At 46.1% G+C, this 27428-nt stretch overlaps 1 protein-coding gene across 1 annotated transcript in view; it reads left to right on the top strand.

Moving 5' to 3' along the window:
* The window catches only part of mogat2 (monoacylglycerol O-acyltransferase 2), a 49816-nt gene extending 36594 nt beyond the window's left edge, over positions 1-13222 (top strand). Inside the window, exons 3-6 of the mRNA XM_038819134.1 lie at positions 4332-4536; positions 6353-6527; positions 8948-9147; positions 12758-13222. Coding sequence (XP_038675062.1) covers positions 4332-4536; positions 6353-6527; positions 8948-9147; positions 12758-12912 — 735 coding nt within the window. The 3' untranslated portion in view covers positions 12913-13222. The remainder of the gene's footprint in view (positions 1-4331; positions 4537-6352; positions 6528-8947; positions 9148-12757) is intronic.
* The last annotated feature ends 14206 nt before the right edge of the window (positions 13223-27428 follow it).

The raw sequence follows: 27428 nt of genomic DNA, 5'->3' as shown, positions 1-27428 counted from the left end.
ACCTGCACGTCTTTGGACTGTGGGAGGAAACCGGAGCACCCGGAGGAAACCCACACAGACACGGGGAGAACATGCAGACTCCGCACAGACAGTGACCCAGCGGGGAATCTAACCTGGGACCCTGGCGCTGTAAAGCCACAGTGATAGTCACTTGTGCTACCGTCATCTACTCTCCATCATCAGCAAAGCGATGGAAGGAGTCATCAACAGTGCTATCAAGTAGCCCTCACTCAGTAATAACCTGCTCATGGATGCTCCATTTAGGTTCCACCAGGGTCACTCAGCTCCTGACCTCATTACAGCCTTGATTCAAACATGGACAAAAGAGCTGAATGCCAGAGATGAGGTGAGAGTGACTGTTTTTGACATCAAGGCAACATTTGACCAAGTATAGCATCAAGGAGCCCTAGCTAAACTGGAGTCAATGGGAACCAGGGGGAAAACTCTCCGCTGTTTGGAGTCATACCTGACACAAAGGAAGATGGCTGTGATTGTTGGAGGTCAATCATCTCAGCTCCAGGACATCACTGCAGGAGTTCCTCAGGGTCATGTCCTGGGCCCAACCATCTTCAGCTGCTTCATCAATGACCTGCCTTCCATCGGAAGTGGGGATGTTTGCAGATAACTGCACAATGTTCAGCACCATTCATGACTCCTCAGATAATGAAGCCGCCCATGGCCAAATGCAGCAAGACCGGGACAATATTCAGGCTTGGGCTGCAAGTGGCAAGTTACAGTTGCGCCGTACAAGTGCCAGCCAATGACCATCTCTTGCAAGAGAGGATCTAACCGTCGCCCCTTGTAATTCAATGGAATTAACATTGCTTAATCCCCTACAATCAACATTGATCAGATACTGAACTGGACTAGCCATATTAATACTGTGGGTGCCAGGGCAGGTCAAAGGCTGGAAATCCACGGTGAGTAACTCACCTCCTGACCCCCACCAAATCTTGTCCACCATCTACAAGGCACAAGTCAGGGTGGCACGGCAGCACTGTGGTTAGCACTGTCGCTTCACAGATCCAGGGCCCCAGGTTCGATTCCCGGCTTGGGTCACTGTCTGTGCGGAGTCTGCACATCCTCCCCGTGTCTGTGTGGGTTTCCTCCGGGTGCTCTGGTTTCCTCCCTCAGTCCAAAGATGTGCAGGTTAGGTGGATTGGCCGTGCTAAATTGCCCTTAGTGTCAAAAGGGGTTGGGTGGGGTTGCTGGGTTACGGGTATGGGACGGAGGTGTGGGCTTAAGTGGGGTGCTCTTTCCAAGGGCCGGTGCAGATTCAATGGGCCGAATGGCCTCCTTCTGCACTGTAAATTCTATGTCTAAGTCAGGAGTGTGATGGAATACTCTCCACTTGCCTGAAGGAGTGCAGCTCCAACAACACTCAAGAAGCTCAACACCATCCAGGACAAATCAACCTGCTTGATTGCTCCCCCTTCCACAAACATTCAAACCCTCCACCACCAACGAACAGTGGCAGCCGTGTGTACCATCCACAAGATGCACTGCAGTAAGTCACCAAGGTCCCTTAGACAGAGCCTTCGAAACCCATGACCACTACCATCTAGAAGGACAAGAGCAGCAGATACCTGAGAACCCCATCACCACCTGGAGGTTGCCCTCCCGGTCACTCACCGTCCTGACTTGGAAATATATCACCGTTCCTTCACTGTCGCTGGGACAAAATGCTGGAACTCCCTCCCGAACAGCACTGTGGGTGTACCTACATCTCAGGAATTGCAGCGGTTCAAGAAGGCAGCTCACCATCATCTTCTGAAGGGCAACTAAGGATGGGCAATAAATGCTGACCTAACCATCAACGTCCGGAAATTAATTTTTAAAAAACAATCTGATCAGCAATAATCGTATTGAATGGCAGAGCGGGTTTGAGGAGGTACGGTGTCAGCAGTGGTTCAAAGGGTAGTGCTCGCACCCTGAGTCAAACGGTTGTGAGTTCAAGTCCCAATCCCGTGCAATACTGAGGGAGCACTGCACTGTCTGTGATGCTGTGACTCAGAAAAAGGCTAAACTCAGGCTCTGAATGTCCTCTGGGGTGGACATCAAAGATCCACGGCACTATTTTGAAGAGTCCTCACTGATATTTCCAATTTAATAGAGGTCTTCGAATTCATGAGAGGTCTAGACTGGGTTGCAAGGGAGAAATTGTTCCCATTGGTGGAAGGATCAAGAACCTGTTTAGCACACTGGGCTAAATCGCTGGCTTTGAAAGCAGGCCAAGCAGGCCAGCAGCACAGTTCGATTCCCGTAACAGCCTCCCCGAACAGGCGCCGGAATGTGGTGACTAGGGGCTTTTCACAGTAACTTCGTTGAAGCCTACTCGTGACAATAAGCGATTTTCATTTCATTTCAGAGGACACAGATTTAAGATAATTGGCTCAAAACGCAATGGAGATGTGAGGGAAACCCTTTTCAGTGAGTGGTTAGGATGTGGAATGCACTGCCTGAGACCATGGTAGAGGGAGGATCAACCGAGGCATTCAAGGTGAAATTGGATTATTACATCATTAGAAAGAATGTGCAGGGCTGCCAGGAGAAGGCAAGAGGAATGACTTTGCCCAATTGGAGAGCCGGTATAAAAATGATGAGCTGAAGGGCCTCCTTCCGTGTTGTAACATGTGATTCTGCGATGGGCTGAATGGCCTAATCCTCCTATTTATTATTATGATCTTATAATACCCCTGTCGAAAAAAACTAAAAATTTTTGCCTCAATTATCATTCCTTCTTTCATCTGGTTATTCCTGTCCTCCACCCTGGACCATTTAAATCTTCCCTTTTAATTCCTTTCCCAACCCTGGGACTGGGATCAATGGGTGACACGCTTTGTATCGAATCAATGACAGATCCAAACTGATTTCCCCAGGTGTACAAGAACGTTCAGTTCTCATAAACCTTTATCAGAACACCCGTTAGGCCTCAGCTGCAATTCTGGGAGTTGGGGAAAGTCCAGAGATTTATTACAATGGGATCCAGAGATGGAAGGACTTCAGTTACATGGTGAGAATGGAGAGGCTGAGGATCGTTCTTCTGCGAGAAGGGAAGGTTAAGCGGATATTTGATAGATAGAAGATCCTCCACGATCCTATTGATAGGCGGAAAAAACCTTGAGGGGCCGAATGGCCGATTCCTGCTCCTAATTCACGGGTGGGGTTCCCTCAGCCCAGGCCAGGCCGGAGAATCGCCGGGTCGGGGGCGAATCGCGCAACGGCGTCCCGGCGCCGGTCCGACGATTTTCCGGAAAGTGGAGGATTGGCGCGGTTCGTGCGGCGCCCATCGGGGGCCGCTCTACGCGCCACCACCCGGTGATTCTCCGCCCGGGATGGGCCGAGCGGCCGCACAAAAATCCAAGTCATGCCGGCGCCGTCCACGTGTGGTCTTACCCTGCGGGTCCCTCGGCGTTAATGCATCCGGAGGCGGCCTGGTGGGGTGGTCCAACCCCGGGGGGCTCCGCTGTGGCTTGGCCCGCGATCGGGGCCTACTTCTCGGACTGGGGGCCTCTTTTGCTCCGCGCTGGCCCCTGTAGCCCATGCCATGTTGCGCGCGGCCGGCGTGGAGAAGGGAGCCACTGCAAATGCGCGAATTGGCGGCGGTCACACTGCGCATGCGCGCATTGCGCCAGTCACACTGCGCATGCGCGCATTGCGCCAGTCACAGTGGCGCATGCACAGACTCCCGCCACCCATTTGACGCCGCCATCAGCAGCTGGAGACGGGTGGGTCGCTCCAGTGCCGAGCTGGCCCCCTGTAGGGGTCAGAATTGCTGCTCCTGAGGGCACGTTGACGCCGTCATGAAACGCGATGGCGTTTACAATGGCATCAACACTTAACCTCAGGATCAGAGAAACCCGCCCCATATGTTTGTACGTAATAAATAAGCGGCACCTAAGGATGGGAAATAAATTCTGGCCTTGCTGGTGATTCTCACGTATCTTGAATGAATGAGAAGAAAGGGGCACTGAATTAAGGTCATTGGCAGATACAGCATTACTACTAAAATGTGGGTAAAGAAATTACTCAGAGTTATGATCCAAAATGCAGGACCTGAAATGACGGTTGAAATTCAATAATTTACACAAAGGAACTGGGTATAAAGTTGAAAAGTAGCATTTTGCAGGGTTGTGAGGAAAGAGTAGGGAATTGGGATGAATTAGTTGGGTCTGAAAATGAACCAGCACAGGCATGACGGGCCGAGTAGCCTCCTTCTCCGCTGCACCATCCTATGGCCCATTGATTCACTTCTGAGATTCAATCTCGCCACGTGCACATCTCTGCAGCTGGAATGTGACCTTTCTTTCAATGGTGACCTTCTCTTCCAGCTCGTCAAGACGACAGATATAGATCCAAAGAAGAACTACATCTTTGGTTTCCACCCGCACGGAATACTGGTCGCAGGAGCCTTTGGGAACTTCTGCACCGAGATGACCGGGTTCAGGGAAAAGTTCCCTGGGTTGAAGCAACATCTGCTGATGCTGCCTCTCTGGTTCAGAGTCCCATTCTTCAGGGACTATATCATGAGTGCAGGTAAGTCATGTTCAGGCCATGTACACAAGTGGCTTTGACAACAGCAACTTGCATTTAAGTTTCGCCATTGATGTAGCAGCAGGTCCTGGCAAGGTGCATCATGGGAGCAATCATCAAACGGAATTCAGCTCAGGGATAAAATCTTGTATCCTGCCCCCATGGTGAGTTTGATGACAGGTGGCATTTAATCTTGTTGGAGGGAGGGGAAGCTCACCGCTATCCTGCCCTCCACCCCTTCACTCCATGGCGAAATGCCCAGAGACTCCCTTTCTGCCTCGCCACCAACTGAGGCACTTAAGGGGGCAATTAATGCCCACTTAAGGCCCTCATCCCACCGTTGCAAGTATTAACCCAGCAGCGGGTGGGGGTGGGGGGGTGGGTTGAGAGCCACCACCCTGCCCTTGCTGCCCGACCCCGACACGATACAATGGTGGCCCCACAAACCTCTGCCCCAGGTGGTTACAAAGGACTCGGTCAATGCCCCTACTTATAGAATCTCCTGCAACCCTCTTGCCTTTTTGCTCCCCCCACTTGAATGGCCTCCTGTACACGGCGCAGTGGTCAGGAAACATCCTCCCTACAGCCCTCATCCAAAATGGGAGTAGGTACATCGTACCTGTTGGACAAAGTCAAAGGCTGAAGCTCCTCCATTCCAAAATTCAGGATCCCTTTACCTGCCTCACTCGCAGTCACACCCTGCTGACCCTGACCACTGACCGAATTTGAGGTACTTAACCTACGTGATGTGACCGCCTCCTGAAACAAAGCATCCAGGTAGCTCTCCCCCTCCCTAATGTGCCGCAGTGTCTGAAGCTCAGACTCCAGCTCATCAACTCTGAGCCGAAGTTCCTCAAGCGACAAACACTTGGTGCAGACGTGGTCACTGCAGCTCACAATGGGATCTGCCAACTCCCACATCCTACAGCTACAGCACACCACCTGCCCAGCCACCTCTACTTAGTTAATTAATTAATTAATTAATTTTCTACTATTCTATTTTCAAGATATTCCTCACCGCTCCGCCCTCCCAGACGCTCACCGCTCCACCCTCCCAAATATTCCTCACCGCTCCGCCCTCCCAGACGCTCACCACTCCACCCTCCCAGATATTCCTCACCGCTCCGCCCTCCCAGACGCTCACCACTCCACCCTCCCAGATATTCCTCACCGCTCCGCCCTCCCAGATATTCCTCACCGCTCCGCGCTGTGGGTGGTGCCATCTTCCAGACGAGAAGCAAAGCAAAGGCCCAAAATACCCTCTCAGGTTAATGTACAAGATCACATGAAATGAAAATGAAAATCGCTTATTGTCACGAGTAGGCTTCAATTAAGTTACTGTGAAAAGCCCCTAGTCGCCACATTCCGGCACCTGTCCGGGAAGGCTGGTACGGGAATCAAACCGTGCTGCTGGCCTGCTTGGTCTGCTTTTTTAAAAGTCAGCGATTTAGCCTGGTGAGCTAAACCAGCCCCTGGCATGAGCTAAACCAGCCCATGACTGACTGTACTCAAAGAAGAGCAGGAGAGTTCTTCCCGGTGCCCTGTGCGATACCTAGCTATCAACCTGCATTGCTAAAAGATCAGATTATCCAATTGTTAGCACATTGCTGTTCTGGCATCTTGCTGTGCACAAATTGGCAGCTGCATTTCCTGCATTGCAACAGCGATTACACTTCAAGTTTTTAATTGCCCGTAAAATGCTTTGGGACATCCCGGGTTGAGAAAGGCACTATGTAAATGCAAGTTTGTTCTGAAGTCTCTCTGCTTCCCCTCAGTCGGCAGTCTCTAAGGAAGTCAGTGTGCGTTTTCCCTGTTGCAGGCTTGGTGCCATCAGCCAGGGAGAGTGCAAAGTATCTGCTGAGTAGAGCAGAAGGCGGCAATGTTGCTGTGATTGCTATTGGAGGGGCTCCTGAAGCTCTCGATGCCAGGCCTGGTGCGTTAACACTGCTGCTGAAGAACAGGAAGGGATTCGTCAAACTTGCTCTCCAGTTTGGGTAAGCCAAGTTCCTCCGTAGCAGCCATAATTTCACCACTGCCGGGTCTGAATCACTGCTGAAGGTGTTCCTCTTAACTGGCTGGTTTAATTAGCTTGCGTGTCTCTTACCAAACCTATGTGGCCATCATGCATGCACACCGATGGTGGTCCACGCAGATGATTCTGTTGAGCCCCCCACTGTCATAATATACAGCAGTATATCATGGTGCAGACGCACACACTGATTGACACACAGCAAAACCAATCAACACACACAACACCGCAGCCAATCGCCAGTTAGAGCACACTCACTATAAAGACAGAGGGCATCAGTGGTTCCCGCTCATTCGGGATGCAGCCTCTCATAAGGACAGAGCTCACAGCTTGCAGCACAGATCCTCACCATGTGCTGAGTGCATAGACTGGTTAGGATAGGCGTAGGTCTTTAGTTTAATCTCACATAGTGTCGACCCACAGTGAAAGTATGTTCAACAGTTTCTAGCTTAATAAAATAGTGTTGTACTATTTCAAGTGTTGGTAGCCTGTCTATGTTACTGCTGAGGTAAATGCAGTCTCCACGGATCCAGAGTACCAGCTTATATTTTTTAAAGATATTTTATAACTCCAGCTGAATGGCAGGAAATTGATTAAATAATGGCATCGCCACGCGAGAGAGCGAGAATTAATGGTCGAGATTCTCCGTTTCCCGGGCGGAGAGTCCCTTTTTAAAAAATAAATTTAGATTACCCAATTATTTTTTCCAATTAAGGGGCAATTTAGCGTGACCAATCCACCTACTCTGCACATTTTTGGGTTGTGGGGGCGAAACCCACGCAGACACGGGGAGAATGTGCAAACTCCACACGGACAGTGACCCAGAGCCGGGATCGAACCTGGGACCTCAGCGCCGTGAGGCGGTTGTGCTAACCACTAGGCCACCATGCTGCCCCGAGAGTCCCTTTTTTACGATGGAAACGGGAGCAGCGCTTGTTTTACGCAGGCTCCACCCCCTCCAGGACAGCGTCATCGCGGCATGCACTGCACGCCGTTGGGACGGCCTCAGGAAGTCACCTGAAGGCCCTACCCCGATGCTCCGCCCCCGATGGGTCGAGTTCACGACGGCGCTGGGGGATGCGTGGTCCCAGCCGTGCGGGAACCCGGCTTGGCGGCTGCAGATGGTGTCCAGCGCCACCACAGTCACGCGGGAGCCGTGCTGCTGGCCGGCGGGGGGGGGGAGGGGGGCGGGGGGGCACATCGGTGAGGACAGGGGGGACTGGTGGGGGGTGGCCAAGGGGGTGCCCAGGGAGGACTATCTGGCAGGTCAGGTACACACACGGCCGGCGCCATGTTGTACGGCGCGACCGCTGCAGGTCGTCGCCATGCGCATGCACGGCCAGCAATTCCCTTCTCTGCCTGATCTGCTGACTATTTCCAGCATTTCTTGTTTGTTTGGGGGGGGGGGGGGGGCAGAGAATCCATCTCTAGATCTTTAACTTCAGGTGGTGGAGTTGGACTTTAAGTCACAACCATTTGACTCCCACATGAGTGACTTTTGGGAGCTTGCTGTGTGCAGATTGGCTGTTGCGTTTCCTACATTACGACAGTGACTACACTTGTGAAGTATTTCATTGGCTGCAAAGTGCTCTGGGACACCCTGAAGTTGTGAAAGGGGATATATAAATGCAAGTTTTTTTTTTTCTTTGTAATTTTAGTGACTTACATTAACTGGTTTGAGCCATTGGTAATGTTGATGACTTTGAACTGCTCCTTACCGCAGCAACACAATGATCAGGAGCTGGAGTAGGCCATTCGGCCCCTGGAGCCTGCTCTCCCATTCAAGAAGATCTGATTGTGGCCTCAACTCCACTTTCCGGTCTGCCTGCTGACCTCACCCACATCGAACACTCCCCAGCCCCCATTCCTGCTCCCCACTCCCCCATAACCCTTGGCTCACTGGTCGATCAGCCTCAGGACCAGATGGTCCATGGCGGTCCGAGAGATGTGTAGGTTTGCCAGGGCCTTTCCCTCCAAGTCTGGCCATCTTTCCCTTGGCCCCCTGAGCAAAGGCCGATGGTCTGGACATAATGAACTGGTGCATGACCTTCCCTTTGTCCATCTCGGTGTCACTTCACAATGTTTGATGAGCTCTAATAACTGGAATATCGCTTGTCTTCCTCCAATTCCCTGCCAGGAAACACTTGCATCAACATCAGGTTGGCCGTTATGCACAGAATTATTGAAACTTGCAACCATTCAGCCCATCGCGCCTACGTTGGCCCTTTGGAGGAGTACCACATCTCCACTTTTCACATGTAATCCTCAACTGCCTGCCCAACTAACTTTTAAAATTACTTATGGATGAATTATTAGTCATGAATTAAAATATGTGACTGAGAGATCCCTGTAAGAATTAAACAGCTGTATCTGTTTCTCCCTCAGGACATCCCTGGTTCCGGTGTTTTCTTTTGGTGAGAATGAGGTGTTTGATCAGGTGAAAAATCCCAAGGGATCATTCCTGAGAAAGGTCCAGGAACGTTTGCAGAAGGTGATGGGAATATCGCTCCCCCTTTTCCATGCCCGTGGCATATTCCAGTATAGCTTTGGCCTCATCCCGTACAGGAAGCCCATTCACACTGTGGGTAAGTCAAACAACCGCATCTAACTTCATGTTGTATTGGTGGACGGCAAATTCAAACCGCCACGGCGGAGGCTTTTCATGGAGTAAATTCAACACCAATTCAGGCCACGGGGCAGAAATGGGAGAATTGGGAAGAAAGGGGAATCACTGGTGTAATGACCCCCACAAGACCCTGGGGGCGCCCTGACTGATCTCCACGAGGGACTGGTAGAATATGAGCTTCCCCGCTAGTGGGCGGATGCTTGCCCAGCCGAACCCAGTGTAAAGGCCGGCCCGAACAGGGCCCATCATGTTGGTTGTCTCAACGGGACCGTACTCTGTAAAAATCTTCGCTGTCCCAGGCAAACTCTCTGTGACCATAAATAAATTGACGTTCACCTTATCGCTCAGCTTCCTGGGTCTTAATAATTGGTAACTAGAGATGAGCACAATAAGCAATCAGAATGGCTAATGAAACATTCATCTCAAGAGGCAGGAATACAGAGGGCTAGAGGTTATTCCAATTCTCTTCCCACACCTAATGATGCACTGAGGCAGACTTTTGTGCATTTCCATAGCTACCATTTCCCAGAACAGGTGGTCAGTCTGTCACCAGAGGCTTGTAGCTTGAAGGCACCACTTCCACATCGGGCGTGGCTGACCAGGAGTCTCTCCTGCTCTTACCACCAGCCAATGGCATACCTGGAAGGAATCACAGGTTGACACACACAACCGGTTTGACCGCGTAATGAACACAACTTCCTTGGGTATCAAGTCCTTGGATGGGACTCGAACCCAGAACTTCTGGATCAGAGGCAGGAATACTACCCACTGCGCTGCGCCACAAGACTTCCTTGGTAGAAGTTATGCCCTAGTTGTATGCACTTCTAGTCAGATACAGATCTGGAGTAATTGTGTTCAGCGCACCTCAGGGAGGATACAAGGTCCTTGGAGCAGGTGCAGTGAAAACTCACCAGAGATAGAAAGGTTCAATTATGAGGACGGGTTGCACAGTCTACTCTCCTTACTTGAGAAAGGTACTGGCGCTGGAGGGTGTGCAGAGGAGATTCACTAGGTTAATCCCAGAGCTGAAGGGGTTGGATTATGAGGAGAGGTTGAGTAGACTGGGACTGTACTCGTGGAAATTTAGAAGGATGTAGGGGGATCTTATAGAAACATATAAAATTATGAAGGGAATAGATAGGATAGATGCGGGGAGATTGTTTCCACTGGCGGGTGAAAGCAGAACTAGGGGGCATAGCCTCAAAATAAAGGGAAGTAGATTTAGGACTGACCTTAGGAGGAACTTCTTCACCAAAGGGTTGTGAATCTATGGAATTCCTTGCCCAGTGAAGCAGTAGAGGCTCCTTCATTAAATGTTTTCAAGATAAAGATAGATAGTTTTTTGAAGAATAAAGGGATTAAGGGTTATGGTGTTTGGGCCGGAAAGTGGAGCTGAGTCCACAAAAGATCAGCCATGATCTCATTGAATGGTGGAGCAGGCTCGAGGGGTCAGATGGCCGACTCCTGCTCCTAGTTCTTATGTTCTTATGTACACATTTGCATTGAGAAGATTGAGGGGTGACCTAATTGGGATGTTTAAGATGATTAATAAAGGACCTGAGAAAGTATTTAGAGAGAGAGGGAGAGCCTATTTCCTCCAGTGGAGGCACCCAAACCCAGGGGGATAATCGTTAAATGAAAGCCAAGCCATTCAGGGATGATGTCAGCGAGCACTTCCTCGCAGAAAGCCTGGTGGAAATCCAGAACATGCTCCACCAAAAGCCTATTCAGATTTATATCAATGTACGAATATCAGGGAGCCCTCTGGCTTGACTGTTTCAAAGAGTTTTCAGCGTGAGCCAACTTATGGGCCTCAGGGTCTGGCCGACATCCTACAACTCCATAAGTCCTGTGTTGGGAGTTGTATGACGTGGTTGATCACAGAAGCTGCTTCCAACCCAGCCAACAGGGGTCACACAAGAGCCAACGCAATGGACTGCCCCACCACCCAAGATTTATTTTACTCACGAGCGGGGGAGGATTTGTGCTCCACACCTTCTAAACTAGCATCGTTGAAAGCTGGAAACTCAACTGTCGGAAGGATTCATTGGGCTGGATTCACCATTTTTGAAGCCAAGTGGCGATGCCGGCGTGGGAACCGTGGCGTTTTACAACACCAAAATCGGCGGCAAACCCTTACCGATCCTGTAAACGGTGAGGGGCTAGCAACCACATCGGGTAAAATTCCCGGCTCCCATGATATAAATGGCTGGTGAATGGCCGGGTCCGTGAACATGCGCACGACGACGACCTGCAGCGGTCCTGACCTGACCAAATAGTGCCACCACCCACCAGTCCCCCCAGCCCTCGCGGAGGACCCCCCCCCCCCCCCCCCCCAGCCAGCAGCACCGCCACGCCGGGTTCCCGCACGGCTCAGACCACGTGCGCCGTTGGGAACTCGGCCCATCGGGGGCGGAGCATTGGGAGAGGGCCTTCCGGTGACACGCCAATGCCGTTCCAACGGAGTGCGCCATGTGACGCCATTTCAGAGTGGGCGGAGGATAGAAAACTGGCATCAAACCGGCGCCGCTCCCGATTTGGGCATCGGAAGAGATTCTCCACCCGATCGCTGATTACGATGTCGGCGTCGGTAACTGTGAATCCCGCCCATTGAATCTGCAGTCCAATGCTATGGCACATTATATATTGATGCCCTAACCTGGCATGCTAACTACAGAACAGTGTTTGTACTAGAATTATACTGGTGATGAAGGACTTAAGTTATGTGGAGAGACTAGAGAAGCTGTGATTGTGTTCCTTCAAGCAGAGAAGATTAAGGGAATATTTGTTAGAGATTCAAAATAAATAAGGGCAGCACATGGCACAGTGGTTAGCACTGCTGCCTCACAGCACCAGGGACCTGGGTTGCATGTCGGCCTGGGGTCACTGCCTGTGTGGAGTCTGCACGTTCTCCCCGTGTCTGCGTGGCTTTCCCCCGGGTGCTCCAGTTTCCTCCCACAATCCAAAGATGTGCAGGTTAGGTGGATTGGCCGTGCTAAATTGCCCCTCGGTGTCTAAACGATTAGATGGGGTGACGGGGATAGGGTGGGGGCGTGGGCCTAGGTCGGGTGCGCTTTCACAGGATCGGTGCAGACTCGATGGGCCAAATGGCCTCCTTCTGCACTGTCAATGATGGTGTAAATGAGGAGAAATTGTTTCCGCTGGTGGGAGGGTTGGTAACACAGATTTAAGAAAATTAAACAAAGAACCAGAGGGGATGTGAGACAATATTTGGTTTGATGCAGCGAGTTTTTATAATTGAGCATAAACTGCCTGAAAGGACACCGGATCAAAAGCAGATTCAGTAGGAACTTTCCAAAGGGAATTAGATTTGAAGGGGAGTCATTACAAGGTTACAGGAAAAGATTAGATGTCAGAGATAGGAGGCATTGAATATCACTGTCAAAGATCCATTATTATTATTAGTAGTAGTAGTATTATTACTGGGCCAAATAGTCTCCTTCTGTGTTGTATTATTCGATAATTCTTAAGATTCAATTAGCAAAGATCTTTGCTTCAGTTTGCCAAGCAGATAACAAATCAATGACCCCGCTTCCTTTCAATTCTAGTTGGCAAACCAATCGAGGTGGAGAAGAACGAAAATCCCTCGCAAGAGGAAATTGACAAATTGCACCAGAAATACACCGAGGAACTGACCAAACTCTTCGAAGAGCATAAAGGAAAATACAAGGTTCCCGAAGACAAGCACCTAACTTTTATCTGAGTCCCTCTTTTTAAATTACTTGCCACACTCTTTCCCTCTATTTCTCTCCGCCCATTCCGTCTGTTTGACTTTGAATCAGTGTTGGATTGAACCGTTTGCTCAGAGTGACGGTCGGCATTTCACAGAATGGATCAAAGGCGTCCAAATTGGACATCAAGTGAGCAGAATAAAAGCGAAGCCGGTGCGATGTTGCGGGACCTTCTACTGAGTTCTGCCACCATGTTTAGCATCCAATACGGCAGATTTGTTGTCACAGATGCCACTTGACAGTAATTGCGAAAACACATAAATGGTCCATTTTTTAAAAAAACTTACAGCTGGAACATCATTTGTTGTTCTCTAACTCATTGCATTTATAGCTGTATTCACAGCACCCGGGGCTTCTGACCTTCATTTTACCTTTGTGTCCTTTCTTCGGAATTCCTTCAACAGGAGAAATAATTTTTCCTGATCGACAAATGCTTTTAACATTTGAAACACTTTCTTTGGGGGCGGCACGTTGGTGCAGTTGTTAGCACTGCTGCCTCACGGCGCCAAGGACCCGAGTTTGATCCCGGCCCCGGGTCACTGTCCGTGTGGAGTTTGCACATTCTACCCCGTGTCTGCATGGGTTTCGCCCCCACAACCCAAAGATGTGCAGGGTAGGTGAATTGGCCACGCTAAATTGCCCCTTAATTGGGAAACAAAATAATTGGGTACTCCAAATTTAAAAAAAACATTTGAAACACTTTAATCAGATCACATCCAGATCATTCCAGGGAACACAGATCGAGTCTATTTAACCTTTCCAGCTCCAGTATCATTCTGGTGAACCTGCACTGTGACTCCAAGGTCAAAATACCCTTCCTAAAGTGGACGTGATGAATAGGCCTGACCCATCACTACGAACCCTTCACTGATAGTACATTGAGTTGCACAACTCACTTGCAAATGTAAGTTTTTCCTTTATTCTGTCATGGGATCTGGCCACCTGCACTTGTTGCTCATCCCTGTTCCCCTTTGAGGGCAGTTAAGAGTCACCCACATTGCTGTGGATCTGAAGTCAAAAGTAGGCGAGGCCAGATGACACATTTCCTTCTCTAAAGGATATTAGGGGCAGGGTTTGCCGGCTGTTCCGTTGACAACAGCGGGACCGGTAGATCCCGCCACCTCCCCCACTGAAAAACACGCGGCAGAGTGGTCAGCTATTCCCGCCCTAGGGAAGCAGCAATCAATGGTAGTTGTCATTATATTCCATATTTCCTTCCCACCCCACCCCTTCCACCACAATCGATTAAATTAATTAAATTGAAATTCAACCAGCCGACGTGATAGGATTTGAACCCATGGCCCCAGAGCCAGGCAAATTCAGGGGCAGTACCACCATGCCCCCATTCCCCCATACCTGGTGCATCAACATAATCTAATCTCCACAAACCCCCACACTCATAGTGATGAGTCTTATAGTTGGAGGAGCCTAATGTGTGCTCTTCTGCAGCCCATTCTGTACGGTTCTGGCCACCACATTACAGGAAGGACACAATAGCTCCAGAGAGGGTACAGAGGAGATTTACAAGAATGTTGCCAAGGCTTGAAAATTGCAGCTATGAGGAGAGATTGGATGGGCTAGGGTTGTTTTCCTTAGAACAGAGGAGGCTAAGGGGTGAGCTAATGGAGGTGTGCAAAATGACGAGGAGCCTAGACAGGGTAGACAGGTGTTACAATCCCAATTGATGTTATAACTGGACAAGAAGAGCCCAGAATGGAACCCTGGCTCAAAATGACTTTTATTTTTTATATAACACGTGAAGGAACAGAGTCATAGGCCCGCTAGTTAGTTTTAACAAGAAGAAAAAATACATTTATTAAACATGAGAAAATTGGGTCATATTACAACATTCCTTTACTCCCCCCTTAGCTTAACAATTACACACAGGTTTTAGGATTAACATGGATTACAAAGTACACCTTAAACTACAATGATCTCATTAGCACACAAAGTCCCTTCTAAGCACGTAAGATGACTGTGGTAAGACACACTCCTCTCTGGACCCAAGTGAATATCTGTGAATTTCTCCTCAAAATTTCCTCCAGATGATTCTTATACCTTGAGCCACCTTGCCTCACTGAACTCGGACTTCCACATAAATGATTTCAAATCCTTCTTTCAAAAGTCACACTTTTAAACCTTCTTTTAAATTATGCTTTACTCTTGCTGTTTGCATTCTGAAATCCAGATCAGGTTTTCCAAATGACACTGTTAAACAAAGCTTCCGCTCCACTTTTAGCAGCAACTCCAATCCAGGATTTTACACCAACCCGTTTAGGATTTCCTTATCTTGACTGCTGTGCAAACTGGCCACAATTGCTTTAACTTTCCTTTCCCAAACTGTACTAAAATAGCATCAGATGATTGATTTAACTTTGAAGGCTGCTGCCTCACTTTAAATCTGGTTACAATTGTCTCTTTAACTTTGTTTACTCTTCCTTGAATTCTTCTGACCAATACCTTGGTCTCTGCTCACTTAACTCCAGTCGCCTTAAACATTTGGTGAGATTTTCCGGCCGCTCACGCCGGTTGGATTTTCTGGTCCTGTCTACAACAATGAGGGATGCATTCAGTACGAAACCAGAAGATACCGCCGCCGGCCAATGATGGGCCTCTTCCCACCACTGCAAAACATCTGGCGGGTTACTCGGTATATCCCGTCCATTCTTCCTGTCCCAATTCCCTGGTTATCTGTACTGTAACTGGTGTGTAATTGAAAATACAGAAAAATGTGTCATTTGAAACATGGAAGTCTGGCAATATCTGGTCTGAGAAGGTACAGGGAAAGATCCCACAAAAGGTTAATAGCAGCTGCAAAGAGCAGGATTATAAAATGCAGATTCCTTCTCACAAGCAGGTTTAGCAAACACACAGGTTTCATGTGGTAAGCTAAAACAATGGCTCACACCTTCACGGAATGTAACTATCTCAGGAAGCATCTGGAAAAGCATGGATGAGAGTTTCAATTGAATTAAGTGACGAATGTTTAAAGCAGGCAGGTCTTTCAAGTCATACCAAGTTAAATTTTAGCATACAGCTAAAAGCAAAGTTTCACACCTTAATTGAAATAAACTCTCTTAGTAAACAGCTGGAAAGGATGGATGATGCTCAGTCGAATTTGGTGTCAATTCTAAGTGTAAAATTCTACGAACATCAAGTCAATTAAAAGAAAATTGGAGATGACCTGTCTACGAGAGACATAATTTAAAGTCAAAACCAAAGGCAAAGTTATGAGCTGGGGACAATTAGAAAATTAAACGATTCAAAATCACAGAAATAAAAGTAACTACTGAAACCAAAGTATTTTTTAATCAGATCTGAGAGGAGACATTATGCCCAAAATGAATAATTAGTTGTATTAGAAGGTTTACATCAAATATACTTTTTAACTATCAAAGTGAAACAAACTCATTTACAATAAAGTCGTTAAAACTTAATAACTTTTCGAAAGAGAATATAAACCCGAAGAAAGGGGACAGCCAGGAGAGCCAGCTCTCACAGCTCGGTACATGGGAAGGATCGGACTCAGCAACCGAGTTCACCAGCGAATACACCTAAAGAAGATCAGATTTTAAAGAAGATTGATTGTCAAGGTGGGCCTGAAGGTCCCTTCAACCAACAGGAAGGATCCAGAAGCAAGATCTTTTTACCTTTCTGTTAAGAAAGTGTTTACAGCTTTAAAAAAAAATTCTAATAATAAAATAACTTAAAAGTTTTAACCTGAAACAGTGGTTATTAGCCTACTTTACTTATTTAATAACGCAGGACCCAGGACATCGATGCTACTAAGGGGTAAGTAAGTAAAATTCTTCGGTGAAGGTATGGGTTATACCTGGGAATAACTTGAAATTATAGTTTGACCTGAATAGCACCCACCGAAGCCTGCATCGGAGTCAGGGAGTGAGAATCCCTGTTCACCATTTAGAATATCGACCCTTTTTTGGTATAGGGGGAATTTTAAGAATAGTGGTGAGTTTTAACTTCATGGCGCCCAACGTGGGGCCTAGAATATTAGACGTTTCTAGTTAAGCAGAGTAGGGGCTGGAATAGTAGAAGTTTCTAACCAGCATAAAGGCTAGAATGTTAGAAGTTTCTAGTCTATGTGTGAGTCAAACTTTACCTGCCGAGTTTAGTTTGAAAAGTCATGTGTGATTGGCTTTTGTAAGGATATTCTGTGGATCGAGGGGACTGAAGATCAGGTTGGGTGTGAAAATCAGTAGACTCGAAGATACTGACCCTGAGAAAAAGTCTGCAAGACATTTTGGTGACAGCACTAAAATCTTGCATCCATTACTGGTAAAAGAGGCCAAAGAAAACTCATTCTCAGAGTAAGGCAGATTGTGCGGACATTTTCTGGAAAATAGGGACGCCTAGAATCTTCAGAGACCAATAACCAATCGACCCTGAACTAAAACAGGAAGATAGTGCCTTAGTCAGCCTTGGATAGGGCCCAGAAAGGGTACTTATCCTTAATTTCAGATTGCACCTGAAAGGGACAACCAGGAACAGAACTTGAATTCCAAAAAAATGGCAATGAGAATAATCCTCTTGCTCTGAAAAACGGTCAAGAGAGTTGAAACAATGAAACAAGGGTGGAAAAGCTTAACAGAGGCAAAAAACTCCTGCATAAGTGAAACTTATCAGCATGGAGGGGTCTCAATTTTTGTTAAGAGTAACTGAAACCCTACTGAATAGAGATCCAAGATCTGAGTGGATGAATGAGTGGGTGTATGTCTAATGAGGTATTGTGAATTTCCTTTGGTGTTTGTATTTTTAAAAAATGTTGTGTTTTACAAAACCGATTTTCACATAAATTGGAAGTTACAAATGGCAGGCAGAAATGTGATCAGTATTATGGGATAGTGAATCGGTATGTTCAGAACTAAATTGGTCTCAGAATAAACAGATACAGAAGTTTTTACTCGGCAGCAGTCAGCTGCTGCAGACTTTGAAACTGCTGCGTTGAAATTGACACTGCATGGCTCCGCAGGGTCCTAGTGCCCGATGATCACGGAATGTAACTAGCAGAAATAATGATGTTTAGAATGTTAAATACATTAAAGAAGGAGCTTTGGAGAATAAAGATATTGGACCAGAAGTTAGATTAAGAGAATTAATTGCAGTATCAGGAAATGAGAATCTGATGGCAGAAAAAGATTTAATAACAATTGATGCAGAAAAATAAAGATATTGAAACCAATTGATAATACAGAGGAAGTTTGGGTGAAGCTACCAACTAAGACTGCAGGGAAAATCATCCGTGAAGCTGTAAAATGTAAAGACAAGATTGTTCAGATTCTGGGTAAACATACAGTTGTATTAGAGAAGCATGGTGTCTGGAGCAAAAGAAATTGCATCACAATTAAAACATATGACCTAATTGGTGGGAAGACAGTGAATTAAAACCTGTCAGCAGCATTGATTGGACAGATGATAAAGTTAAAATGTCATGTTTGGATCTTACTTTCATAAAAATCCGGTCGTAATCAAAATAAAGTAATTAAAGTAAATGCAGTAGCAATATCAGGAATGTATCAGGATAAGGTTTTGACCAGATTGGATCACTGGGTGAGCAAAAGAGGAGGAGTTTGAGATTATTCACATCTCACTCAGGGGTGCAATGACAGAAGGAGGAGGCTTAACAGGCTTTAATTGTATGATGAATATCAATGATAAGGAAAATAAACCAGTTCAAAAAGAAATGGTTGTAAAAGAAATCCAGAAGTCCTGTAGAGGGCACTTCTGGGTTAACCAAATGCAAATAGAAAGTGCAAATTAAAGAATAGGGCCCTCTCCACCCTTGATCTGTTCATTTGATTTTTCAGATGGAAAAAATAAATAACAAACCAGTTCACAAGAAGGCCTCCTCCTTCTGTCATTGCACCCCTGAGTGAGATGTGAATAATCTCAAACTCCTCCTCTTTTGCTCACCCAGTGATCCAATCTGGTCAAAACCTTATCCTGATACATTCCTGATATTGCTACTGCATTTACTTTAATTACTTTATTTTGATTACGACCGGATTTTTATGAAAGTAATTCACTGTCTTCCCACCAATTAGGTCATATGTTTTAATTGTGATGCAATTTCTTTTAACCAAATGCAAATAGAAAGTGCAAATTAAAGAATAGGGCCCTCTCCACCCTTGATCTGTTCATTTGATTTTTCAGATGGAAAAAATAAATAACAAACCAGTTCACAAGAAGGAAGAGAACTACACTCCAGAGAAGAATGTTTTAGACAGGATTGGGGGGAAACTAATGATACAATTGGCTACATATTTGAGGGAATTAAATGACAAAACCCAGAGGAAAACTTTACGGGTTAGAAACAAATCAAAATATCAAATTATTACTGAACAGTGAAACCTCCGGTCAGACATCTCTAACTGGACATTAGCTGATGGATGATCTGTGGTCTCCATGGGGTATGTACTACGCGGTGGAGTTATTAAGGGTCTCGGCAGATAGCAGCGACTGACGAGGAACCCCAACATGATAAATGACAATCGTTTAAGAATTTTTGTAGCTTGATGCCACGGTGGGAAAATTGTTACAAATGCAGCAAAACAATATTGCATTGAAGAGCTGTAATCGTTATTAAAGAAAGAAATTTCATGTAAATTGATAGGGACTGCTATATATATGTGATATGGGGGGTATGTGTGTCGTTAAAGAACTTGATTCGCATTTTTAAACTGTGTGAATGTTTTAATAGAGGGGTAGTTTAGTGTGTTTTCTTGATTTAACTACATAGAACATTATGAATAATATTGATGTTCTTTATATGTCATATTTAGTATGTATTAATTATTAATCCCAAAGCCACGAAGGGATATTTCGATATTGTACCTTATTTCTAGTATTTAAATTGTGATAACAGTTGCAAATATGTAAAGTTGTAACACACAGTCTATTTGTGTGGTTAGATAATGAGTAATGTGTTAAGATAAGACTTAATTTTTTTTACTGTGTATTTAACAATAGGGAGAATTTATTTGGAAAAGTGACAGTTCAATGTGGTTTTGCAAATGCTGTAATGGAAAATATACACTTTCATGTTGTAAGGGAAATTATGACAGACAAAAGGGATTTGAAGGAAATTTGTCAGAAAGATATTCTCTCATGTAAACCAGTGTAGCCACCTGGGGTGGCCACTGCCCAACACAAACTGGAAGATTGCAAAGAATGCAGGGAAAATGGACATGTTGGAAAGCAAGCAGCTTGCAAGACAATTGTGTATTGGGACAACTGCAAAAACCGGTTTTGACTGCTGCAGAGACCAGACAGCACTGTGAAAGACAACACGTTAACATACTAATGAGGCAATACCGGGCGAGTCCCAGATACAATGGACACAAGTTAAGCACAAATCGATACATTCTATGGAAGGCCAGACCCAGTGGCGCCAGAGAAGCCCAAAACAAAAGGTCCCAAGAACCGCCCCAGCAACCAAGGAACTGCCCTAGGATTGGGGGGTTCAAACATATCGATTGGGAAGAGACCCAATCGGTTCCAAGCAGGTAAGGGAGTCCGCCCAAAGGGGCGCGGACCCCCTGGGACCTATAAAAGAAAGGTCCCACACCTGGTTCAGTCTCCTGTCTCCGGGCTCCTGTCTTCTACTTCAGCCGTCGAGCAGCAGCCACCAACAAGTAAGTGCCTAATGACGACGACCGCTACCAGACATAGACACTCCTGACGCCCTTGGCAATTGATAGCAATCCGAAGTCTGCAGACCAGAGCAGAGCAAGAGGCCTTGTTCCCTGACCTCGCAGTTCCTTCGAGATAAGTATTAGTTGTTTAGTGGTAGGAGTAAGTTTAATCCTTTAGCGTGTGCATGGGTAGTTATTATAATTGTATTATAATAAACTCTAGTTGTTTGGACTTATTAATTGGTGTACGGTTTTATTGCTTTGAACTTCACCTTGAAGCTTGTGGCGGGTGTCTTAACGGCACCTGGCGACTCCAGAGCTTAGAACAAGAAACAGAGCCAAAATTGAGTGTTAAACACACTCACCCAGAACGACCAACACCAGGGGTTGGCAGACATACATGGTTCACGACAATGTTAGACATTAATGTGGGGAAGTTAGGAATGCAAGCAGGACCAATTGAACCTTTTAAATTAATGAAGCAAGGGAATCAGTGGGTGGTACATGATATCATAATTTACCATTCCAATCAGAAACGGAGAGCAATTTGGATGACGGAAAAATGGGACACGTAACAGCCAGTGATGGACAAAAGACCTTTTTGGTTACTGATGGACTGAGTTGTGTGCTGTTTCTAAGGGACATGAGGAAGCTTCGACGGTGCTGCTATCCCAAGGAAGTAAAATGCTTTGGAGGTAGTGGAACACACGGAAAGTGATTGTGTTACCTTCCTGAGCGGCTATGGCTATGGTTCACGGTAATTGGACTGGAACGGAAAAAAAAGACTCTTATCCACACTGGTCTGAGATATGGATACTTTTATGAGTTGATTTTGGTGCACAATTTAAAATTGCAACACATGCATACAAATGACAAAGATTGTGGATATATGTTAGTTAGTACAATTGGATGGGGGGAGGGGGTACAATTAACCAAATGATATAGTTATGTTTCAAATGTCAAGACGGGGTGTAATTGAAAATACAGAAAAATGTGTCATTTGAAACATGGAAGTCTGGCAATATCTGGTCTGTGAGGGTACAGGGAAAGATCCCACAAAAGGTTAATAGCAGCTGCAAAGAGCAGGATTATAAAATGCAGATTCTTTCTCACAAGCAGGTTTAGCAAACACACAGGTTTCATGTGGTAAGCTAAAACAATGGCTCACACCTTAACGGAATGTAACTATCTCAGGAAGCATCTGGAAAAGCATGGATGAGAGTTTCAATTGAATTAAGTGATGAATGTTTAAAGCAGGCAGGTCTTTCAAGTCATAACCAAGTTAAATTTTAGCATACAGATAAAAGCAAAGTTTCACACCTTAATTGAAATAAACTCTCTTAGTAAACAGCTGGAAAGGATGGATGATGCTCAGTCGAATTTGGTGTCAATTCTGAGTGTAAAATTCTACTAACATCAAGTCAATTAAAAGAAAGTTGGAGACGACCTGTCTACGAGAGACATAATTTAAAGTCAAAATCAAAGGCAAAGTTATGAGCTGGGGACAATTAGAAAATTAAACGATTCAAAATCACAGAAATAAAAGTAACTACTGAAACCAAAGCATTTTTTAATCAGATCTGAGAGGAGACGTTGTGCCCAAAATGAATAATTAGTTGTATTAGAAGGTTTACATCAAAGATACTTTTTAACTATCAAAGTGAAACAAACTCATTTACAATAAAGTCGTTAAAACTTAATAACTTTTCGAAAGAGAATATAAACCCGAAGAAAGGGGACAGCCAGCAGAGCCAGCTCTCACAGCTCGGTACATGGGAAGGATAGGACACAGCAACTGAGTTCACCAGCGAATACATCGCAAGGAGACCAGATTTTAAAGAAGATTGATTGTCAATGTGGGCCTGAGGGTGCCTTCAACCAGAAGCAAGATCTTTTTACCTTTCTGTTAAGAAAGTGTTTACAGCTTTAAAAAAAAATTATAATAATAAAATAACTTAAAAGTTTTAACCTGTGGTTATTAGCCTATTTTACTTACTTAATAATGCAGGACCCAGGACATCGATGCTACTAAGTGTAAGTAGGTAAAATTCTTCGGTGAAGGTATGGGTTACACCGGGGGATAACTTGAAAATATAGTTTGACCTGAATAGCACCCACCGAAGCCTGCATCGGAGTCAGGGAGTGAAAATCCCTGTTCACCATTTAGAATATCGACCCTTTTTTGGTATAGGGGGAATTCTAAGAATAGTGGTGAGTTTTAACTTCAGGTGCTTTCGGAAGCCTGCCTCTTTGCAGCTCCCATCTTGTCCAGTCTTGATTCTGGCAGAGTTGAGAAATGTTCACTCTCGAAGGTCTTTAGCCACCTGGGTCGGCCACTTCCCGACTTTAAAATGGAGATTGCTGAGAATGCAGGGAAATTCAGCCAAGGACAGAAAAACAAGCAGGTGCAAAATCTCCTGTATATTAGAACTTGCAGAACCCAGACAGCACTGAAACTGACAGCCATCTACATATTGATGAGCGACCCCCGGGAACAATTGAAACAGTTAAGATAATCAAGGCCAAGCCAGACTCCTCGGCGCCAGCAGGAGCCAAGACAAAGGAAGGCCAACGGACACTTAGGAACCGCCCAGCGATCAGGGAACAGCTCCAGTATTGGAGAAATCGATCCAAGTGATCAGAACTCAGTCCAATCACTTGGAACCAGGTACGGGGTCCACCCAAAAGGGCGTGAAGCCTCTGGGGACTATAAAGTAGAGTCCCCAAGTTCAATTTGTTCTTCTTGGCAGCTCTCAAAGAACTCTTGACCGTGACTCTCAGCTCTGAAAGACTTGCCTGGCAGCTGCACCAACCAAGTAAGTGTCCAGTCAACGCACGCTATGAGATAGGCGCTCCTAACCCTTAGCCCATACAAGCTGGAAGCCTGCAGACTCGGGATAGAACAAGAGGCCAATTGTTCCCTTGACCTAGTGGGTCCCTTTGTCAAAGCTAAGTATTGGCCTGTTAGTGTTAGAAATAGCCTAGTGAATAGTATTTTATGCATGAGTAGCGATTGACTGTGTACATAATAAATGTTTTGATTTGAACCTTATTAACATGTGTATTGAGTTATTGATCAGGACTTGAACTTGAACCTCATGGTGGTATCATAAAGATACCTGGCGACTCTAGAGCAAGGTTATAAAACAGAGCAATTAAGTGTAAAGTACAATTAGCAACATTTAGCAACAGGGCCTATCTCAAAATGCAACCAAATTAGCTGAACTAAAACTTCAAAGCTTCTCTACCTCACAAGGCTCCAGTTGCTAAGCCACAACCACATGCTTATGCCTTTTATTTATTCTTCACACCATAGCCCTCTCTAAGCACGACAGAAACACAGTTGGAACTTAATCAATCCCCACACATATTTGTCCAACATGAATCAAAGAAAAGGTTTTACCCTTCCAAACTTAGAAATATTGGGCATAATTCTCCCAAATGATTTCTAAATCTGGGGCTGGATTCTCCGTTACCCGATATCGATATCATAATCGGCGATTGGGCGGAGAATCCCTATTTACGACCAAATTGAATGCTCCGCCCCCTCCAAAAGGGCGTCATCGAGGAGTATGCCGCATAGAACATAGAACATAGAACATAGAACACTACAGCGCAGTACGGGCCCTTCGGCCCTCGATGTTGCGCCGACCTGTGAAACCATCTGAAGCCTATCTGACCTACACTATTCCATTTTCATCCATATGTCTATCCAGTGACCACTTAAATGCCCTTAAAGTTGGTGAGTCTACTACTGTTGCAGGCAGGGCGTTCCACACCCCTACTACTCTCTGAGTAAAGAAACTGCCTCTGATATCTGTCCTATATCTATCACCCCTCAATTTAAAGCTATGTCCCCTCGTGTTGGTCATCACCATCTGAGGAAAAAGACTCTCACTGTCCACCCTATCTAACCCTCTGACTATCTTATATGTCTCTATTAAGTCACCTCTCAGCCTTCTCCTCTCTAACGAAAACAACCTCAATTCCCTGAGCCTTTCCTCGTAAGACCTTCCCTCCATACCAGGCAACATCCTAGTAAATCTCCTCTGAACCCTTTCCAAAGCTTCCACATCCTTCCTATAATGTGGTGACCAGAACTGCACGCAGAACTCCAGGTGCGGCCGCACCAGAGTTATGTACAGGTGCAGCATGACCTTGTGGTTCCGAAACTCAATCCCCCTGCTTATAAAGGCTAGCACACCATATGCCTTCTTAACAGCCCTATTAACCTGGGTGGCAACTTTCAGGGATTTATGTACCTGGATGCCGAGATCTCTCTGTTCATCTACACTACCAAGAATCTTGCCATTAGCCCAGTACTCTGCATTCCTGTTACTCCTTCCAAAGTGAACCACCTCACACTTTTCCGCATTAAACTCCATCTGCCACCTCTCAGCCCAGCTCTGCAGCTTATCTATGTCCCTATAGAACATAGAACATAGAACAGTACAGCACAGAACAGGCCCTTCAGCCCTCGATGTTGTGCCGAGCAATGATCACCCTACGTAACCCGTATCCCAACAATCCCCCCATTAACCTTACACTACGGGCAATTTAGCATGGCCAATCCACCTAACCTGCACATCTTTGGACTGTGGGAGGAAACCGGAGCACCCGGAGGAAACCCACGCACACACAGGGAGGACGTGCAGACTCCACACAGACAGTGACCCAGCCGGGAATCGAACCTGGGACCCTGGAGCTGTGAAGCATTGATGCTAACCACCATGCTACCGTGAGGCCCCTATAACATGTATCCTATAACATCCTTCAGCACTATCCACAACTCCACCGACCTTCGTGTCATCTGCAAATGTACTAACCCATCCCTCTACACCCTCTTCCAGGTCATTTATAAAAATGACAAACAGCAGTGGCCCCAAAACAGATCCTTGCGGTACACCACTAGTAACTGAACTCCAGGATGAACATTTGCCATCAACCACCACCCTCTGTCTTCTTTCAGCTAGCCAATTACTGATCCAAACCGCTAAATCACCTTCAATTCCATACTTCCTTATTTTCTGCAATAGCCTACTGTGGGGAACCTTATCAAACGCCTTACTGAAATCCATATACACCACATCAACAGCTTTACCCTGATCCACCTGTTTGGTCACCTTCTCAAAAAACTCAATAAGGTTTGTGAGGCATGACCTACCCTTCACAAAACCGTGTTGACTATCGCTAATCAACTTGTTCTTTTCAAGATGATTATAAACCCTATCTCTTATAACCTTTTCCAACATTTTACCCACAACCGAAGTAAGGCTCACAGGTCTATAATTACCAGGGTTGTCTCTACTCCCCTTCTTGAACAAGGGGACAACATTTGCTATCCTCCAGTCTTCCGGCACTATTGCTGTTGACAAGGACAACATAAAGATCAAGGACAAAGGCTCTGCAATCTCCTCCCTGGCTTCCCAGAGAATCCTAGGATAAATCCCATCTGGCCCAGGGGACTTATCTATTTTGACATTTTCCAAAATTGCTAACACCTCCTCCTTTTGAACCTCAATTCCATCTAGCCTGGTCGACTGAACCTGGGTGTTCTCCTCGACAACATTGTCTTTCTCCAGTGTAAACACTGACGAAAAATATCCATTTAACGCTTCCCCTATCTCCTCTGATTCCACACACAACTTTCCACTACTATCCTTGATTGGCCCTAATCTTACTCTAGTCATTCTTTTGTTCCTGATATACCTATAGAAAGCCTTAGGGTTTTCCTTGATCCTATCCGCCAACGACTTTTCGTGTCCTCTCCTTGCTCTTCTTAACTCTCCCTTGAGGTCCTTCCTGGCTAACTTGTAACTCTCAAGTGCCCTAACTGAGCCTTCATGTCTCATCCTAACATAAGCCTTCTTCTTCCTCTTGACAAGTGCTTCAACTTCCTTAGTAAACCACGGTTCCCTTGCTCAACAACTTCCTCCCTGCCTGACAGGTACATACTTATCAAGGACACGCAGTAGCTGTTCCTTGAAAAAGCTCCACATTTCGATTGTACCCATCCCCTGCAGTTTCCTTCCCCATCCTATACATCCTAAATCTTGCCGAATAGCATCATAATTGCCTTTCCCCCAGCTATAATTCTTGCCTTGCGGTATATACCTATCCCTGTCCATTGCTAAAGTAAACATAACCGAGTTGTGATCACTATCACCAAAGTGCTCACCTACATCTAAATCTAACACCTGGCCGGGTTCATTACCCAGTACCAAATACAATGTGGCCTCGCCCCTTGTTGGCCTGTCTACATACTGTGTCAGAAAACCCTCCTGCACACACTGCACAAAAACTGACCCATCTATAGTACTCGAACTATAGTATTTCCAGTCAATATTTGGAAAGTTAAAGTCCCCCATAACAACTACCCTGTTACTCTCGCTCCTGTCGAGAATCATCTTTGCAATCCTTTCCTCTACATCTCTGGAACTATTCGGAGGTCTATAGACAACTCCCAACAGGGTGACCTCTCCTCTCCTGTTCCTAACCTCGGCCCATACTACCTCAGTAGACGAGTCCTCAAGCGTCCTTTCTACAGCCGTAATACTTTCCTTGATTAACAATGCCACACCCCCCCCTCTTTTACCATCTTCTCTGTTCTTACAGAAACATCTAAATCCTGGAACCTGCAACAACCATTCCTGCCCCTGCTCTACCCATGTCTCCGAAATCGCCACAACATCGAGATCCCAGGTGCCAACCCATGCTGCAAGCTCACCCACCTTATTCCGGATGCTCCTGGCGTTGAAGTAGACACACTTCAAACCAGCGTCCTGCTTGCCGGTGCCCTCTTTTGAACTTTTAACCCTATCCCTGACCTCACTACT

This window comes from Scyliorhinus canicula, chromosome 14 (assembly GCF_902713615.1).
Source record: "Scyliorhinus canicula chromosome 14, sScyCan1.1, whole genome shotgun sequence".
In the NCBI taxonomy this organism is placed as follows: Eukaryota; Metazoa; Chordata; class Chondrichthyes; order Carcharhiniformes; family Scyliorhinidae; genus Scyliorhinus; species Scyliorhinus canicula.
This window is presented reverse-complemented; position numbering and strand designations above follow the sequence as displayed.